Below are 17,196 nucleotides of genomic sequence, written 5' to 3' on the forward strand. Positions count from 1 at the left end.
TGCTGCCCTTTTTCGCACGTCTTCTTTCCGCCGTGTGAGGGAGAAACTGGGCGATGTATGCGACCACCTACACACATTTTGTTTTGATTTATTCGTAGAACTTTTCGGAAAAATTCCTCCATCATGTTCTCTCCCTACTGCTTTCGTGGTCTGGGGCAGCATCACTCGCGGGTAGAGTCTGTTGCATTTGGACTCGTTAGTCCGTGTGATTTATGAGATGAATCTGATAGCACCGGGTTTGGTAAAGTAAACCATCCTAAAGGGCACAGTGGAGGTGACGTTTGCTGCTTCTCTCTTTTTCTTTTTTAAACAAGCAAACGCATGGAAATCGCTCCGTTTTCCCCTCAGGGAAATGGCTTTAAAGTGGGATCAGGTTCAGTGAGATAGCGAGCGACATCCCGTCGTTTGGAAGTTGTGTTGTGCCGTAAATGGTGGAACAAATTGAATCATGCTTGATGCTGTTGCCCAACTCTTTAAGGTTTATATGGTTAATAAAAGTACATCTTCTGGAAAGGTTCCTCCATGTGTGCGGCGGGTGTGTGTGTGTCATCTTCTATTGAAGTTGCAGCGAAGCATAGCAACATCTTTCCACCGTTCGCCTTGATCCATCTCACCAGGGCGGGGAAACCTTCGGGCTACGTAGCTTTTCTTGCACATTCAACCATGAGCTGGAATTCTGTGGGTCTATTTTTGCCACAGTGTTCTGCCCTGCCCCTGGTTCCTATCGCTAAACACACACACACAGCGTTGTAAAGATGCACGGGACGTCTTGACGCCTCGCAGTGCTACCGATGTATCGACCGATGTAGGAGGATGTATTTCGCTAATCGAAATGTTTCTCATCGCTACTACATTGTGCAGCAGCCAACAGCCCGGGATATAGTAAGGAAGGGCACATTTGGCTAAAAATAAAATTTAACACTTTGCGAGCTGGGTTGCGAGAAGAATACTGTTGCAACACATGTTACCATTCTCACGTCGTTAAACTTTCCCGCCTTGAAGCGACCGTTTTCGCGCTTGCTGTTGTAAGCTGCAGCCAGGATAGTGTTGTGTTGTGACCGTGGTATTACTAAAAGGGAATGCACGCTACTGTGCACGTGACGCCTAAGCAGCTTGTATCGATAGTTCGTGCACTTCGATAAACTGCACCTTAATCAGCCGCGTAATCCAACAAAGTTTGCGTAATCCAGCGATCGACATCCCTCTCTCTCTCTCTCTCTCTTATTCGTGCCGGTATGCCAACCCATTTCCTTCCGCATGCCGGTGTGAGGAGCCATTTTTGGAGCTGAAGGTATGCCGCGAGAGCTTACCCCGCCGCAAAAACACTATCCAATGGAGCGAAGATAACGAAACCGTCTCGTGGTGTTTTGCCTGTGCTTCCCGATCTTGTTACGGGCTGTCACGGCTAGTCACGTCGCGCCGTGGTGACCGATTTGCTTTGCAGGGCTGCCAACGGTACCACCGCCACCGTGGCTTTGGGTCGCGCCAAAACATTGTGCCGACCGACTGACCACTAACCGGAAACTAGCGACCTGACATGTGAAACACCAACAAATTAATGAGTGTCCACCGGAGAATGTGAGCGCATAGGGGAAACCGTGGGTAACTAAAGGCATTGGGGGGGGGGGGGGAAACCTCTCCGACGGCGACTGACAGGTTGACTTTGATCCCAACCGGTGAAATGCGGCGAAATGTGTCACCAGCGGTGCGGTTCTATTTCCGGGCCTTTGCCCCGTGAGCGACCAAAACGTACCTTTTTCTCACAGAAACAAAAGCGTTGGAAAAATATGCGGTACGCGCCTTTGTGTTTTTAATTAATTGTTATATATTGCCTGTGGTTGCTAGTTGCTAGTTGCAGAAACGAAACGCTGAAGTATGCCATTATGCCGTCAAGATAATACCAGAAAGAGAGTCCAGTGTTTTGAAATATTGCGAGAAATATTGCAGACAGGACCTAAAATGTTTCTGGACAAAAACATTTGAAATATTGAAATTGCTAGGATATTTAGCAATTTAGCATCGCGTGACGGTTCTAATACAATGAAACCATGAAAGATTTGAGGTCAATTTTTTTTTGTCACAATTCCGGTATATGAACTCACAAATATGTTTTACTCTGTATTAAGACATCACTGCACTTTTATTTCTAAAATCTATCTCCAATTTCTGGGCTGTTATTCGTAAATAAATTAGGTAATTTTACTTCTAATTATAAAGTTCTGATACTTTTAGCGCTCTCTCTCTCTCTCTCTCTCTCTCTCTCTCTCTCTCTCTCTCTCTTTTCTCATATGCTCATACAAACTACAAACCTCTATATTATGATCCATTAGGCACAAATGTAATAACAGCCCTCTTTATGTTTTAAGACGGAAAGCTGCCATTTCAACTTGTCAGTCGAACTATATTTATCATCTCGGTTGTATTTTCCATACCCCAATTGACAGCTGGCGGACCACAATGGATTTCGACAATTGTGTACAATCATGCATTGAAGAATAGGTTTGTTTATCATTTTCTGTTTAAAAAACAGGTTACAGTTCTTTTAATATTTGGGGTGTTATTTTGCATGGACTGATGACGTCATTTCAATCGGCAAATGTCAAACTCCATGTAAAAAAAGTATCTAGTATCGTGAAAGGCTTCATTAACAGAATAAGATGCTTTCTTTTTTCCACTCCAAAGTATTTTTCATATTGATGTTGTTGTATTTTAGCGGGTTTGGATCTCGTGAGTCTCTTTCGCCTCTATTTCTAATGTAATGTACATGTGTGCTGCGTTTTCTGTACGCCAAATGTGCAAAATCGTACCACCGAAGCTACACTTGCATTGTGTTTTCTAATCAATATGGAATCCATGCTATTGTTTTGACCTATCTGAACGAAATCAGCTTGCGACGAAAGTCCAAAACCACAGCCAACCCTCTTCTTCTGGTGCGATAAATATTCATCGTGCATTTACAATTTGCATTCCTCGGCGTGCTTCTGGTACAGCAGTGCGCTCGGTCTGCGCCTGGCAAAACAGTGCCTAATTTACATTGCCTCGAATTGAATGAAATCCCGGAATAGAAATTGAATTACCTCGCTTCTGTCCATTATTCCGTCCGTCAATGAAGAGGCCGCCAAAGTTTTCTCCTTGCTTTGCAAACTCCAATTTACAGCCCACGTCGTTACGTACGCTTGGTGGGAGTACTTTTTCCATTGACTGTTTTCGCACACTAGCTATCTTGATTCTGATGCACTTACTGACTGATTCAAGACGCGCTTTAGATTCACACTCATCGCGTGATTGTGAATTGAAGTTAAGGGAGTTGTGTACGTTGGGTTGACAAATCAGCGTCTCTCGTCCGCAATCACCTTCGTGTAAAGCTTTCAAGCCTTTTTCCAATGTAATATTGTTTTATAAGGCTAAGTATAAACTTTCGTACAATGAGTAATACACAATAAAATTTAAAAACAGCACGATTAGCATACAGATTAGCTTCACTGAACTGTAAGAAAGGCAGGCTTTGCTGTGTCTGTTGGGGTTTCCGTTAGATATACCTCGTAGAAGATGTACTACTTTTTTTTTCTTTGCGAGTCACCACTGCTTACCCTTTCAGAGGTTGTTTCGTCTGTCTATTTACGCCTCCCATCTCCACCACAGGCAGCTTTATCTCCCTTTCTTTAACCGCCCTTATTCCGCCTTCAGCAACTTGCGTAGGTTTTCCGTTTGAAAAGGCGTAAAGTAGATTAAGATTACCGGGCGCGGGCGCACGCTACCGGGCGAAAAAGTGTTGTTTTGAAGTTGAGCAAACGTTTTCCGCAGAACAGCACTTCCCATTCTATGCTGAAGGCTTATAGGCGTCCGCTTTCACCTTTCGCTTTGTGCTGTGGGAAAAAGCTTAAGAGAAGTATTGCGCTGCGTGCTACATATTCGAGGTTTTGGCCCCGGTGCGCAGCTTCCCGCTTCATTTTGGTGCCCGGAGCCAGGACCGTCGGCACAAGAATTCTTCCCAGCAATTTTCTCACCGCAGAGCTGGGTGTGTGTGTGTGTGTGTGGTGCATTGTTGGAAGTTTTTCTTGTTGTCCCCCTTCCCCCGGTACCATTTTCCATCAAACTCTCAATGCGGCATCATTTAACGGCTGCAGAACCTTGCCTGCTCCTGCCGTTCGTTGTGTGTGGTGCACGGTAGATATCGTGCTCCACAAGCGGGAAAGAAAATGACTCGCAACGAACCGGGGAGGATAAACGGATACCGGCAGAGCATCGTTTATCGATCCGAATGTGTGGCATTCGCACGTATTTCCTTTGGCCGCAAACACCCATCCCATACAGAACAATCCATCGCTCTGTTGTCCACGACTTGCTCGGGATTGATGGGAACGTGCCAAGCGTATGGGGTTTTTGTTGTTGTTGTTGTTGCTGCAGCTTTAAGTGGCCACATACACACAACGGCCAACATTGCACAGCACTCCCTGCGCGCAGTTGCACTTCCGTGTTGCGAATTTGTGGGGAGAAGAAATACGTGTGGCTCGGCCAATGGATGGGAGATGGATGGATTTCTATATTTAAAGCCGCCAACAAATGCTTCCCTCACGATTTCCATCGCGCAGATTGGCCCGATGAGCCGATGTCCTCTAGTCCCCGCGCTCGTTTGCAGTTGGGTTGCGGTGGGTGGGTGACGGTGCAGTTCAAAATGGCGGCAGTAATTGCTACTCTCGGCAGCTCGGAATCGTTTAACTGCGAAACTCCCACACGCCTTCCTCCGCTATCTAACGATCGGTGTGGCACACAGTGAAGCAGAAATTCATCCCCACCGGTCTGGTACGGAGTCGGAGCGGTACGGCTTCAGCTCCAATTGAATAATAACATTTCAAATTGGTTGATATTTTATGCAGTCAGACCGAAGATACACACTCTACTCCTGAAAAACGTGACACGGGGTCGGTGGAAACGGTTTTGAAGGGGCCGAAGAGACTGAGCGGTGAAGTGTAATTTACTAACTCATGATGAAAGCGGTACTGTACTGCAAAATTTGCATCTGTTTGGGGCGAGTACGAACCAGACACACCGGGAGTTGATTTATATCGATCGGATTGAATGTTAATAAAATGTGTGAGTGTGTTGAAATGCGTTTGAGTTCGAGTGCATGATGCGGAGTCGCGCGTCATGAATCATGCAGCAGGCGATGACAGGACACGAACGACTTTAAGGGAGAGATTGTTAGATGGTATGATTGAGATTTCGATGACATGACACTTCTTTAAAGTAGGTTAGGTTTCATTTCTACCTGAGCGTGTATACTTCAAAGATATTATTCGTCGTGAGTAGTCTAGCATTCATTGCCGGGAGGAGAATCGAACATGAATCTTCAACTGAGGGTAATTAGAACCACGAGTCGTATGTTCATCGAATCATCATCTGAATGATGGCGAAAGAATCGTACCTTACATCTTTACGAAGCATCCGGTTTGTGTACAAATACGAATCTACCCAATCGCTTTGAGCGAGTTTTTGACGAATCTTTGAAGGTTCTTGAAGGTTCGATTTGCTACCGATTTTTTAATGTATTTTAGGTATACTATCGATTTATTGTATGTCACGAAGAGTCTTTTGGGCATCTATGTCTCTTTCGAACTTAACCTTTTAAAAGTAATTAAAGAGATGAATCGTTATTCCAATAGGCTCTATAAAAATTACCAAATTAAAAAAAAAATAATCAAATGAATATATCTCGATACCTTGTACCGTTATTTAAACGAAATATCAAATTTCAGATGCATCAGGAATCCAATATTATTAATGATGTATTCTCGAACTAGGCTCTGCTCTATTCTAGGCACCGGTTCATAATTTATAATGTTTCATGAACTAATGCATGAATTACTTGTAGTTGAAATGTCACAGAATAGGAAAACGATAGTCAGATGTTGAAAAGCTTAAACAGAATCATGTACTTATTGGTGAATCATGTCTCTACGTGTCCGATTCTACACTCGACCCGAGTGTTACGGATTTTGAGGAGAAACAACCTTATCCTTTCAATGCAATTTAAAAGCTCACCACAAAACCATAATTATGCTCTGTTTGATAACGCGTTTCATCGCAAACACACTAAATTGTTCTCTAACAAACAACTCATTACCCATGCTCACTGATCTTGCCATGCTTATTTAACCAATTTGCTCTTTCAAACCGTATTCAAAGTTTGTTTAAGCGTTCATTCTTTTTTTTCGTTCAACTTGAAATGAAAACTCGCAAGGTTTCCCGCCAGCGAAGCTTTTGCAACGTTATACGCTTAACTGATGAGAACAATGGGCTGCTGTTCCCCGGCGTACGAAAGAAGAAAAAAAACCCTACACCACAGTGCACTCAGTGGCACACCGCACCGTACCGTGCATAATTAGCGACAGTGATACAGGTCGTAAAATATCGTCTTACCAGTTACTCACTCCTCAGAAAACGCAGTTTACACGGTACAACGGTGCCTCGGGCGTGTCACCCTTCAGCTTTTTTGCGTAAAAAGTGCCACTGTTTTGGATTATTTATGCTTCGCGCCGTAATTCTTTCGGGTTCGCTGAATGCAAGGTCATACTGCAATCGGGGTTTTATGGTGCAGAGTGTGGCTGTGTAGTAATCGGAGGGTCGTTCCAAAACTCCATTGTTTATGCGTTTATGCTCCAAAAAGATAAACGAAAAAGACTGTTGAAATGATGAACTTTTGAAATCGTGTAACCGTATGATTTGTGTTTGAGATTTTTTCTACAACCGATTTTCCATAGGCTATTTGGAAAGAAAAGCGATAGCGTTACGACATCGCTTATAACCAGCAGCCTGTTACGGTATCAATGATTCACAATAAATATTTATAATCACCTACAATGACAATGGCTCATTGCGGCGCTTTCTCTTAGGGTTATAAAACTTGCAGCCCTTTTGTTTTTGGTTTCAGGGCTTTATGTAGGCTTACAATTTAGAAGGTAAAAAAATCACTTTCGAGGCAAAGATATCTCCATCATCCAGCCTCTTCTGCTCGCCAGGTACTCATTTTTATGGTCATTAAATTATTCATGCATCGAACCCGAAAGGGAGACCGGTTCTTGCCGATCTCACCTGATTGGCTCGGCCAGTAGGGCAGCGGCCCTAGTGGAGTATCGATCAGCGTCTCTACCGCCGGTCGGGATACGATTAATGAGACTCATTTAATATTCAACCATTGCAATTTATGGTGGGCAGATGTCCTCTGGTCTGATGAAAAGAGACAGTGATAGTTCGAAGGGTTCAGAAAATTCAGAAGTGGAAAGCCTTTCGAAGCTTCCCTACCGATGGTTTGAAGTTTTGCTGACACAACATTTCCTGCATTGCTGTTTACCTTCAATTACTGCTCGAGTGGGGCACGTACCAGGTCAAGTAACCGCAGAGCAACGGAACTGGAGTGCGGATAAGCAAAGGATGCATTCCTGGTTCCCCCTTCGACAGAACAAACCTGATCTCGCTAGAGAATGCAATATAAAGCAGCAAATCGGGTAAACGTTAAAACGGCACTGCTAAGCAAATAATCTTATTTAATTTCATTTCTCCTCAAGGAAATACATCGTTACAGTGTTCCCGTTCCGGTGGTTCCCGTGCCATCGTAATCGCTCCTTCCGCGGCGCAAAGCTGCGAAAGTTCTGCGAAAGTTGCATAAATCTCGTCTTTCTCCACCTTAAACATTCACTCCACCCTCGCTTTAAATGGGCGCATGGAGCAACCCATTCCATTCTTCATCCGCCTGCGACTGACAGTAGCGCGAGCGCCGTCCGTTGACATTGGCTTTGAAGCAGGATGCTCGCACAAAGACACCGACACACGGTCCCGCATTCGGGAGTGTCGTCCTCGCCACCAGACCGCATCCGTTTGGTTTCCTGTATGCCTAGAAATGCGCAAACACTGCCGCCCGTACAATTTTACTGCCTACTACAACTACGACACACCATCCGCTTCGGGTTAATGTCAGAATGTGGCGGGGAAAATACGATTTTCCGAAGCTCCGAATTTCCTAAAGTTTCCCGTACGGTGGGCTTTTGGCGTTAGCAAAACAAAACAGCAGCACGAAAGCTCCCCGCTTACTGAAGTGGAATGACAGCGCGTCGCATGCGCAGTGCGAAACTAGGTTAGCAGGACACTCTCGGCCTCTGCCGAAGAAGGGGAAAAAGGCACTCAGCCGTCCATCAAACGGAGGAAATATGTCACCATGAAGATGTGTGTCGTTTTTTCGGGTGAGGTTTAGTGAGTTCGGGTAGATGTCTCTTAGATGCCCCTTAGGTCATCGGAAAATGTCATGGAAAGGATATTTTGACAGGACACTCACATGCGTCGATCGTGTCTGTGCCATCTGCTGTAGGAATCGGTTGAACTGTAAAGTTATTTTTGATTTAATTTCTAAACTTATGGAAATCATCTCTCTGAACCTCGGGAAACCCTACACTCAGCATTATACTATTCTATATTCTACTAAAATTCGCCTACTCTTTACTGCTGGTCCTCCAATAGGAAAGCTTTCACTGCAAAAGCTCCCCATTTGAAAGCTTCGCGTCGTTTGCATGTCCTTTCGAGCGCCCGCTGTTAGTACGCGCGAGCCCCCTTTTGTGACGTGTCATCGTGCGTAAAGGACCTTCTGCTTCTTTGTTGTTGGTGTCAAGTACGTACACACCCCCCGCTGCCAGTCTTGTGTACAATGGCAGTGGGGCACATACACATGCGCACGCCCCAAGAAAGCTCTATCGACGGTATCGGCATTGTCATTTGGAGCACACTGACACACTACCGACAGCTGCCAAATGCTCTCCTATTTTGCACTCACACACACATACACTCACTCAGACACTAGGTCCTCCAGAGCAAAGTGTTCCAATGTCAAATGGACTCTCACGTGGTAATATCCTTTCCTATTATCTCATCCTACAGAAATGAATTGAAAGAGCGATAGAGTGGGAGAGAGAGAGAGAGAGAGAGAGAGAGAGAGAGAGAGAGAGAGAGGGAGAGAGAGAGAGAGAGAGAGAGACTGTTTCGCAAAACGAGAGTAGACTCTCAGTATGTACAGTAGTAGCAATTCCTTTAAGTGAATTTACATTTCAGAGCAGTTGATGACGTTATCCTAAACTTGTAATGCCAAATTTGGATATCTTGCATATTTTTGGGATATTTTAATCTCAATTGATACAACATCACTTCAATTCTTTGCCATGCTCTGGGTTGCTGCGGTCCTTTATGCTAATTTAGTGCTCAGTAATTTCTAATATTCTAGAAATAGAAATTACCAAAACTTCAAACAAAAACAACAAAACAACCTGAAGTATTTCATATGAAACAATCATAATTTTATTGTTAAAATAAAATAAACTAATTAAATAAAATACTTAAAACCTAAAATAAAATAAGTCGAGTAGATTAGTAGAGAAGACTAAATTTCTCAGTCATTTCTGGATTTTCTAATATGCGAAGACAGTCCTGGCCACAATTCAAACTATTGATTTAAGGGACTAATCTTTGACTTATTGTCTACGTAAGCGTAGAATTTCAAATGTTAATTTCAATGCACCTTCAGGCTAGTTTAAAATATCAAATTAATGGTTGTTGTTTTTGTTTATCTTGTAACTTAAAATTGTGAGAATTGTTGTAAGAATAAAATAGCAATTGTTTGCGGGTAGTTTGTACAACTTTTTGCATCCATACTTGGACTCCATGCTGAGTGAATTAATAAGCCTAATATTACCAACTACACCTACAGCAATGTCAGTCACTGTATCCACTGGTGTGCCGGTGTGTAGTAGACTCTCTCTTGCACATTGCATTCTCTCGGAGAATGAATTTTCTTGTTTTTCCGCGTGCTGTTTTTCCCCCGTACAATAGCTCCCTCCCATATCGCCAGAGCTTTTCCCCACACACATACACAGCACACATTTTTCCAACCCGAGGTCATTCCAACGTCACGCGAGTCCTCGCGATCCGTGCGTGAAGGGTGCCAGTTGCGTTTTGCTCGCTGGCAAAGGGCACAAAATAGTATAGCCGCCTGTTCGACGCTGCTTCTTCGCCGTGGCCGTCACCCTGCCAGGGTTGCCGTTTATTACTGTGCTGTGTGCCGTTGGTTTCCTAGCAGTGATAGAATGGGGCGATACACTGCATATTAGGCGAGTTATCGATACAGCAGTTGCAGCAACCGCCTCCCAATCACTGCGGAAGTATTGTCGAGATTGTGCAATGTGTAAAAGTTGACGTGCGTTCTGTGTGGCGTTGCTGTTTGGATTATATTCACAGGACGACGAGCCCTTACGACATCCCGACTGGGAGCGGAGTGCCCAAGAGAGCAAAAGGCAGCCCAAGTGGTTGGAAGGAAGCGTTATCCGCGCCCCCAAAGAGATAGCATTAAAGTGTGGTGCTGCTTTCAGTGTTAACTGCAAAGGAGGAAAATTACTGCCTTGACTGTCACTGCCGCCCTTTCTATTATACTACACTATTCGTTTTCCGCCCGCTTTCTATCGTCCTCTGTTGTGCACTGTGCATCATGATTGAGCTTACGTTGCGTTAATCAAGCATTGCAAAGCGTTTGACCTTTTGCTGGGTGGATGAATTGGCCCCTTTGCCTGCCGTCCCTCATCGTGTAGCTACTTTTGTTGTTGTTGTTGCTAAAGACAAGAAGTGATCTTTCAAGGACTTTTCAAACGCGAATTTTCTTTTTGTTACTTTCTACTGTACTCTCTCTCTCTCTCCTTTTCTGTTCTGCAGTTACTTTTTTGTCGTTTGCGATGAAGATTCAAGATTTACATGTAAAGCAGTTGGTGTATTGACTAAAATATTGTTAAAATCCGTTCGTTTGATTGTAGTTTAGCCGTTTTCGAGTTATAGTACGAGCCCTTTTGCCCCGTAGTATAACTTCTCTTGCAATTTATTAGACAGTTTCTGCTCCCAAAGCTTCTTGTTTCCGTTTTCCGTTGTTCTTTTGTGCACCATTTCTTCTGCTTTTCTTCTTCTTCTTCTTCTTCTTCCACTATCTTCGTTACACATTTCAGTCTGTCTTGTGCATGTGGGCGTCTGTGTTTGTGTCTGTGGGTAATTAAGGGGGTGCGTCGTGTGCATTAACATACTGCTAGAAAAGTGCTCGAAAGCGTGAACGCTCACGTGAGAAGGCGCATCCTTGTACGAAAGAAGGGCAAAAAGTCACAGCGTGTAAATAAGGAGCATCATGTGATTGTGTGTGTGTGTGTCTGTGTGTGTGTGCGTGCCAACGTATAGCAGGCTGTGAGTGAGCGAGCGTGATTAGTGCAGCTAACACCACGATTGGAAAAAAAAACAACTCAAACCTTCATCAGTACAATCGATTTGGGGGGAAGAATTAGAAGGAAAAAGAGCAAAGGAAGGGAGTAGCAGTGATTATTGAAGCAAGCGTGTGTGCTCTCGTCCCCTAGTATCCATTCCAACCCTTACCATCTTACACAAATGCACGCAGACGATGTCCTTCGCCTACCGTTCGTGTGAAACGTCATCGAAGCTGCTGGTCTGACAGCTGCCACTGCGGTAGTGTTGTGCTGATAACCAAAAAAACACACACACACCCTCGTGTTATGTTGTCTGTGTGTGGGTGAGAGTGTTTTGATGTGCGTGTGTAATACGAAACGCGAAACAGGATAGCGACTAACACCGACGGACACCGACAACCGATCACACGCTCAGCTGTCACACGTGACGCCAGCAGCAGCGCCGGAGCAGCGTTACACACACCCCCCAAAAAACCCCGGCCGTGCGTGGCAGGACCGGGAAGCAGCAGAAGCGAAGGATGATTAGTTCGAGCTTTAAAGAGGTAGTGTGTGCTATTTTTAGTTTGGACACACAAGCTGCTTGACGGGCGCATTCAGGGCGCGCTATTGATGAGTTTTGTGCAGGAAGAGGCCAGGAGGGCCTATCCCTCGAAGAAACGCGTCGAGCAAAAAAAGGATACCAGAAAGGGTTGTAGAGAATAGGAGAGAGAGTGAGTGAGGGGATTGGAGAGATGATGTTGCTCTTGCTGCTACAAAGCTTTTGAGCTTTCTGTTTGAACAACGGAGATGATAGTGGCGACAGTGTGTACGTAGCTGATGTAAACAAACAGAACCCGAGTCATTTGTCATTTCCGGGATGTACCGACCCTACTGAGCCTTCTTGCGCGTTATGTAATTGCAAATGAAGCAATGCAGCCTTTAAGATGCAGCAGAATGAAAAAAACACTTGTTTGAGATGGAGATAACTCGTTGGAAGTCATTTACTCAAGAACCTGAGCATAATGAGTAGGTCGTCAAGATGAGAAGACGCGTTTGCTGCATATCTCTGAAGCTTCGATAAGGAACGACATAAAAGCCCTTTTGCTTTGAGGTTGGATTTAATCGCTCAATTGTGTTTGTGTGAGATGCAATTCCCAACACGATCCGTCGTATTTCCTCGAAAAAAAAAGTCCCGCACATTGGGGGTGAAAAATCGTGCATGTTGTTTATGTAATCAAACATTTCTCCTCCAACCCATACTTTCCTCACAGAAGAGATGAAGGAAAGCGAAAGATCGATGTTAGTTAGCAGCTGGTGGAGTCACTTCTTCATTTTCACATTGCTCCCTAACACGTGATTTTTGCGTGAGCATTTCTCCCTCTCTCTTTCTTCATCTATCTCTCTCTCTCTCTCTCTCTCTCTCTCTCTCTCTCTCTCTCCCTCTCTTAGTATCTCTCGGCTAGTCCGCTCATCGTCTCGCTGGAAGCACACGTCGGGAAATGTAGCGTGTAATTAATAAATCTTCCCACCCCTAAAAAGACGGGAGCCCCTCACGGTGCTAGAGAGACTAAAAATTGACGTCTACAGCACGATTATGTGTCCGCTGTGTGCTGTTTGGTTTTGCAACAACCTGAAGCAAACATCGTTTTTGTTTTTTTTTTTGTTTTGTTCATAAGGTGATTTTTCATCGTTGGACATTAAGGTTTGGTTGTGTTTTCTTGTTTCGGTTCCGCTTGAGTTCCCTGTGGGCAAAGTGAAAGCCAAAGGGCCCTTCCTTACAGCTCGATGATGCATCGATGTGCATGGGGTGCAAACATTACACAATTTCCATACCGCTGGCCGGCCAGGTCACGCTTTGGGGTTTGGGTGTGTCGTCTGTTTTTTGCTACTGACGACACTTGCGACACTATCCAAACCAGCTGGGTTGGGAAGTTAACATTGTAACAAGCTGTGGAGGTAACTATTGCACCCAAACAAACACCTCCAAAAACCGCATCATCTCCAACTCCACCGCAGTGAAGGAGTGGAAATACAACCAGCTTAAATGCTACCATGAATTAACAATGTTTGGTGCATTTTAAAAAGCCACATTGCTTTCTTTTCCCCTGCAAGATCTTGCTTCATGCCTGGTATATACCGCTGTGAGGGTGGTCCGTCTAGGAAGGTGACCGTGTAAAGCCGAACCTTTGATGGATCCAACACGAACGTTGCGGAAGCCTGACACCAGACGCGTCGGGCTGTGTTTACAACATCGTTTGCCGGGGCGAACCCGCCGGGCTCGGGTTCTTTCCATCCGCTGGGGGTTCTCCTAATGTTTTTGCCCAAACCGGCTGCACGCTATTCGGGTAATGAAATGGAATTCTTGGTATTTCGCCCCGTATGCGGGGCACACACACACACACGTCATCCGTGTGTCGTTGCGATGTAAATAATTTATGTTCCTTCCCGTACGAACTGAGCTGAGGTTCATTGATGTTGTGTTTTGCATCTTTTTTTTATTCTATGCTTTTCTGTTGTATCAAAGAAAACTAATATTTTGTTTTTTTCTCTCTCTTACCCATTTTTTCTCGTTTTAGGTAAGTGTGGAGCTGTTGCAGTTTGACAAGTCCTTTACTTTGAGCGAAGAAAAGAACCGGCGGTTGAAAGTGGTTGTTGAAAATAACCAAAGATTGAAGAACTTTTCGTGAAAGTATGTCATAAAAACAAGGACCTACCTCGTCGAAAATTGCTCTGGAACGCAAAGCATTAGAATTAGGACAGTCAATCTATCAACTTTACCTTTAAAATGTCTTAGTGACAAATCAACCCAAACGTACCTGTGTACTGGTGCCATTTCGTTGCCGTCGTGCCATCAAAATGGTACCCATGAAAGCCACCGGGAAAGGCTACTCCCACAGGATACGGTCCCGCAGCGATCCGATACAGTGACGTAAGCGAATACCTTTCCCCTCTAGGGAATCCGGCTACCTTTTCCCGTGGGTTTGCCCCATTCTACTTCGAAAGAAGCAAAGAAGACAAAAAGGAGAGAATAAAACAAAACCCCACGGACGAAACGGTAGCGGGGTACATTAAAATGGGGGAAAAAGCATGTACCATTACCCGGGGAAACTGTGGAAACCACACGGCAAGGCACGCTTGGTGATGTGGTAAAGGCGGCTCAAAAACATACAGCAAGGATATGGTGCCCGCCACTTGGTTGGCCCGGTTTTGGCTTGTGTCGCTTGCAATAATGAGAAAAAGCAGCGACAATAACATCACTACGAACCACAAACAACCAGGCAGCAGATCAACCAAATGGCAGCGCAATCCGAACGAATGAGTGTCAAAGCTCCGTTCTCTGGCCGGTGTGTTGGTCGGGAAGGCTCGCTTGACAAAATGAAATGTCCCGGCTGATAGCCTGGCTGGCGCGGTTTGAACAACACCAGGCGGTTGTGGCTGTGTAAACAAAACGGTGGGAAAAATGTGTCACAACTTACAGGGTTTCCCACGATTTATTGGTTGGTTCCCACGATTTATTGGTGCGTTCCCACGATTTTTTGGTCATTTCCCATAATTTTTTGGTAGCAACCCACGATTTATTGGTCGGTTCCCAAATATTATTGGTCGGTTCCCAAATATTATTGGTCGTTTCCCAAATATTATTGGTCGGTATTATATTATATTATATTTGGGAACCGACCAATAATATTTGGGAAACGACCAATAATATTTGGGAACCGACCAATAATATTTGGGAACCGACCAATAAATCGTGGGTTGCTACCAAAAAATTATGGGAAATGACCAAAAAATCGTGGGAACGCACCAATAAATCGTGGGAACCAACCAATAAATCGTGGGAAACCCTGTAATGAGGAAAGGCATTGTCACGGGCGCAACACAATGGCAATCGACAATGGCGCACAACACAATCCGCGAGATATGCGATAAAAGCTCTTTTTGTTTGTTTGTTTGTGTGTGTGTATTGTGCAAAAGGGTGACGTTTTTCAGCTTTGCACGATCCTTTCGTCCAAAAAACCCTTGGCTGGATGTAAGCTGGCGTGTATGTGTGTTGGAATGTGTTTTTGCTGTTTCTCATCAGCTTCACATTTCACAATTAAAAGTGCCTGAGAAGGTGCTTACAGGCTTCTGGGGTGACATTTAAAGCCATAAAGCGACCCTTCATGAACCGTGTGTGTCGGTGTCACACGCAAATTGGACACGGTGCATGCGAGATTGCAATAATCAAGAAATAACACCATTTTCGCTGACACCGAACGGGCCACGTGGGCGGCATGCGGGCAGGACCGGAAAACGGTTACGCTTCACACGTTTATTTCTGAGTTCGAGGACTGGTGAAGGTGAACAATTTGCTTCCAGTACATACAGGGATATACCCATGTGTGTGTGTGTGTGTGAGAGAAAGAGAGAGAGAAACAGAAACAAATGGCAAGGACAAGGGTCCAGTGTCCTTTTTTAGCCGAGTATGCGCTGCAAGCCGTTCGAACGGATCATCCGACAGGCGAACGCAGCATTGCGTGTACTACCAAAGCAAATGGTTTGGTTTTTCCATTTTTATACTGCTTCCTTCCCCGCTTGGCGCCAACCATGAAGGATGAGCATTGCGACAGAATGTCTGGCTGCTAAGGGTTTGGCTGGCGCACGAACGTCTGCGCTGACTTTCCCGCTAGCGGTGACCGTACACAGCAATGTTCTAGCGAAAACGGTGTTTTAGCTCCGGGGGCAGTTTAATGTGGGCTGGGATGAGCGGTGCACTTACACTCTGCCAGGACATTAGTATTTTGTTCTCCCATTTGCTCGCTAAGCAAACGGTGCGCGCTCGGTCAGTGAGGAAGTAGGAAGCGGAGTTTTTGTTTCTAGACGCACAACTAATATAGGGGCGAGTAAGTCACGATGTACGACGATGGTGCTGTAGGTTAGGAGATATCGATCCGCAGGCAAAGCGGACTGTAACCGACACTAAGTTTGTCCTAGATTTGTGCTTTTCATTGTTGTTATTCTCACGAATAGGAAAACATACATGACATAAAAGACATCTTTTGAGGAGGAGCAGAGAACTTTACATAAATCAAACAAAAGAAACAACGTCATCGGCCGGTAAGTCGTACAGTAATGTTGCTCTTTTCATCTATTGGCATACCATTCATCTATGGACTACAGACCAAGGATTGGGAAACTTTTACGGACACTGGTTTAAGCAACTAAAAAGATTAAAAAAAGCTTTCATTTATCTCACAGAGTTTGGAGCATTAGTAAATTATATTTACTATGTTTTGCGATTGTGATACCACTTACATACATTTTTAAACCACTTCATACCATCTGAATCAAAAATATGTTAAAATTGAATATTATTAATTTATGAAATATTATTAAATTAATGTGTGGAGCCTATAAAGTCAGACAATGCTTTGTGACATTCAGCAAGGGTCTGGCCATAATGTTCACGAAATTTTAAAATAAAAGCCACTCATACAAAATGTAGAAAGGGTTTGCAAGCCACTTTTTAGGGTCTCGAGGGCCGCATTTTTCCGCGGACCTTAATTTGAAGACCTCTTGCCTAATTCACACGATAGCAAACACGTCAATCTTTACAGGTTTTATTTTCCTTCTTTTCAATGTATTGAACTTTTTTATTTTAATTGATTCATAAAAAAAGAATAATACACATTTTAAAATTAAAAAAAACGGTAAACATGATAAAACCTATTAGATTTGAAAAAAAGTTTGAATCAGGCTATAAGGATGCAACGAAGCCAGCAGTCCTCAATAATTTATTTTAAAGATGTTGGTCCTTGAACTATTCAAATTTATTAAACAAATAAAAATTGTTTACTAGTTCATTTTGTTAATTTCAACTCATGAAACCTCTGTCAAGCTGGTAAGTGCTCAATGTACAATATTTTTATATCCCTTAAAAATAAAGGTTCCTCTTTAGTAATTG

The 17,196-nt window shown here is 44.1% G+C and overlaps 1 protein-coding gene across 14 annotated transcripts in view; it reads left to right on the forward strand.

Annotated features, from left to right (window-relative positions):
* Positions 1–17,196, forward strand: part of LOC120958427 (filaggrin) — a 102,758-nt gene that overhangs the window by 68,210 nt on the left and 17,352 nt on the right. Inside the window, exons 1-2 of one of the 14 annotated variants that reach the window (XM_040381243.2) lie at positions 9,867–10,442; positions 11,028–11,815. The exons of 11 other annotated variants lie outside the window; for them this stretch is intronic. In XM_040381243.2, coding sequence (XP_040237177.2) covers positions 11,792–11,815 — 24 coding nt within the window. In that variant the 5' untranslated portion in view covers positions 9,867–10,442; positions 11,028–11,791. Of the gene's footprint in view, positions 1–9,866; positions 10,443–11,027; positions 11,816–17,196 lie in introns of those variants that run through there. 2 more of the 14 variants (XM_040381244.2, XM_040381246.2) reach the window with 2 other exon arrangements.

This window comes from Anopheles coluzzii, chromosome 3, assembly GCF_943734685.1.
Source record: "Anopheles coluzzii chromosome 3, AcolN3, whole genome shotgun sequence".
Classification (NCBI taxonomy): Eukaryota; Metazoa; Arthropoda; class Insecta; order Diptera; family Culicidae; genus Anopheles; species Anopheles coluzzii.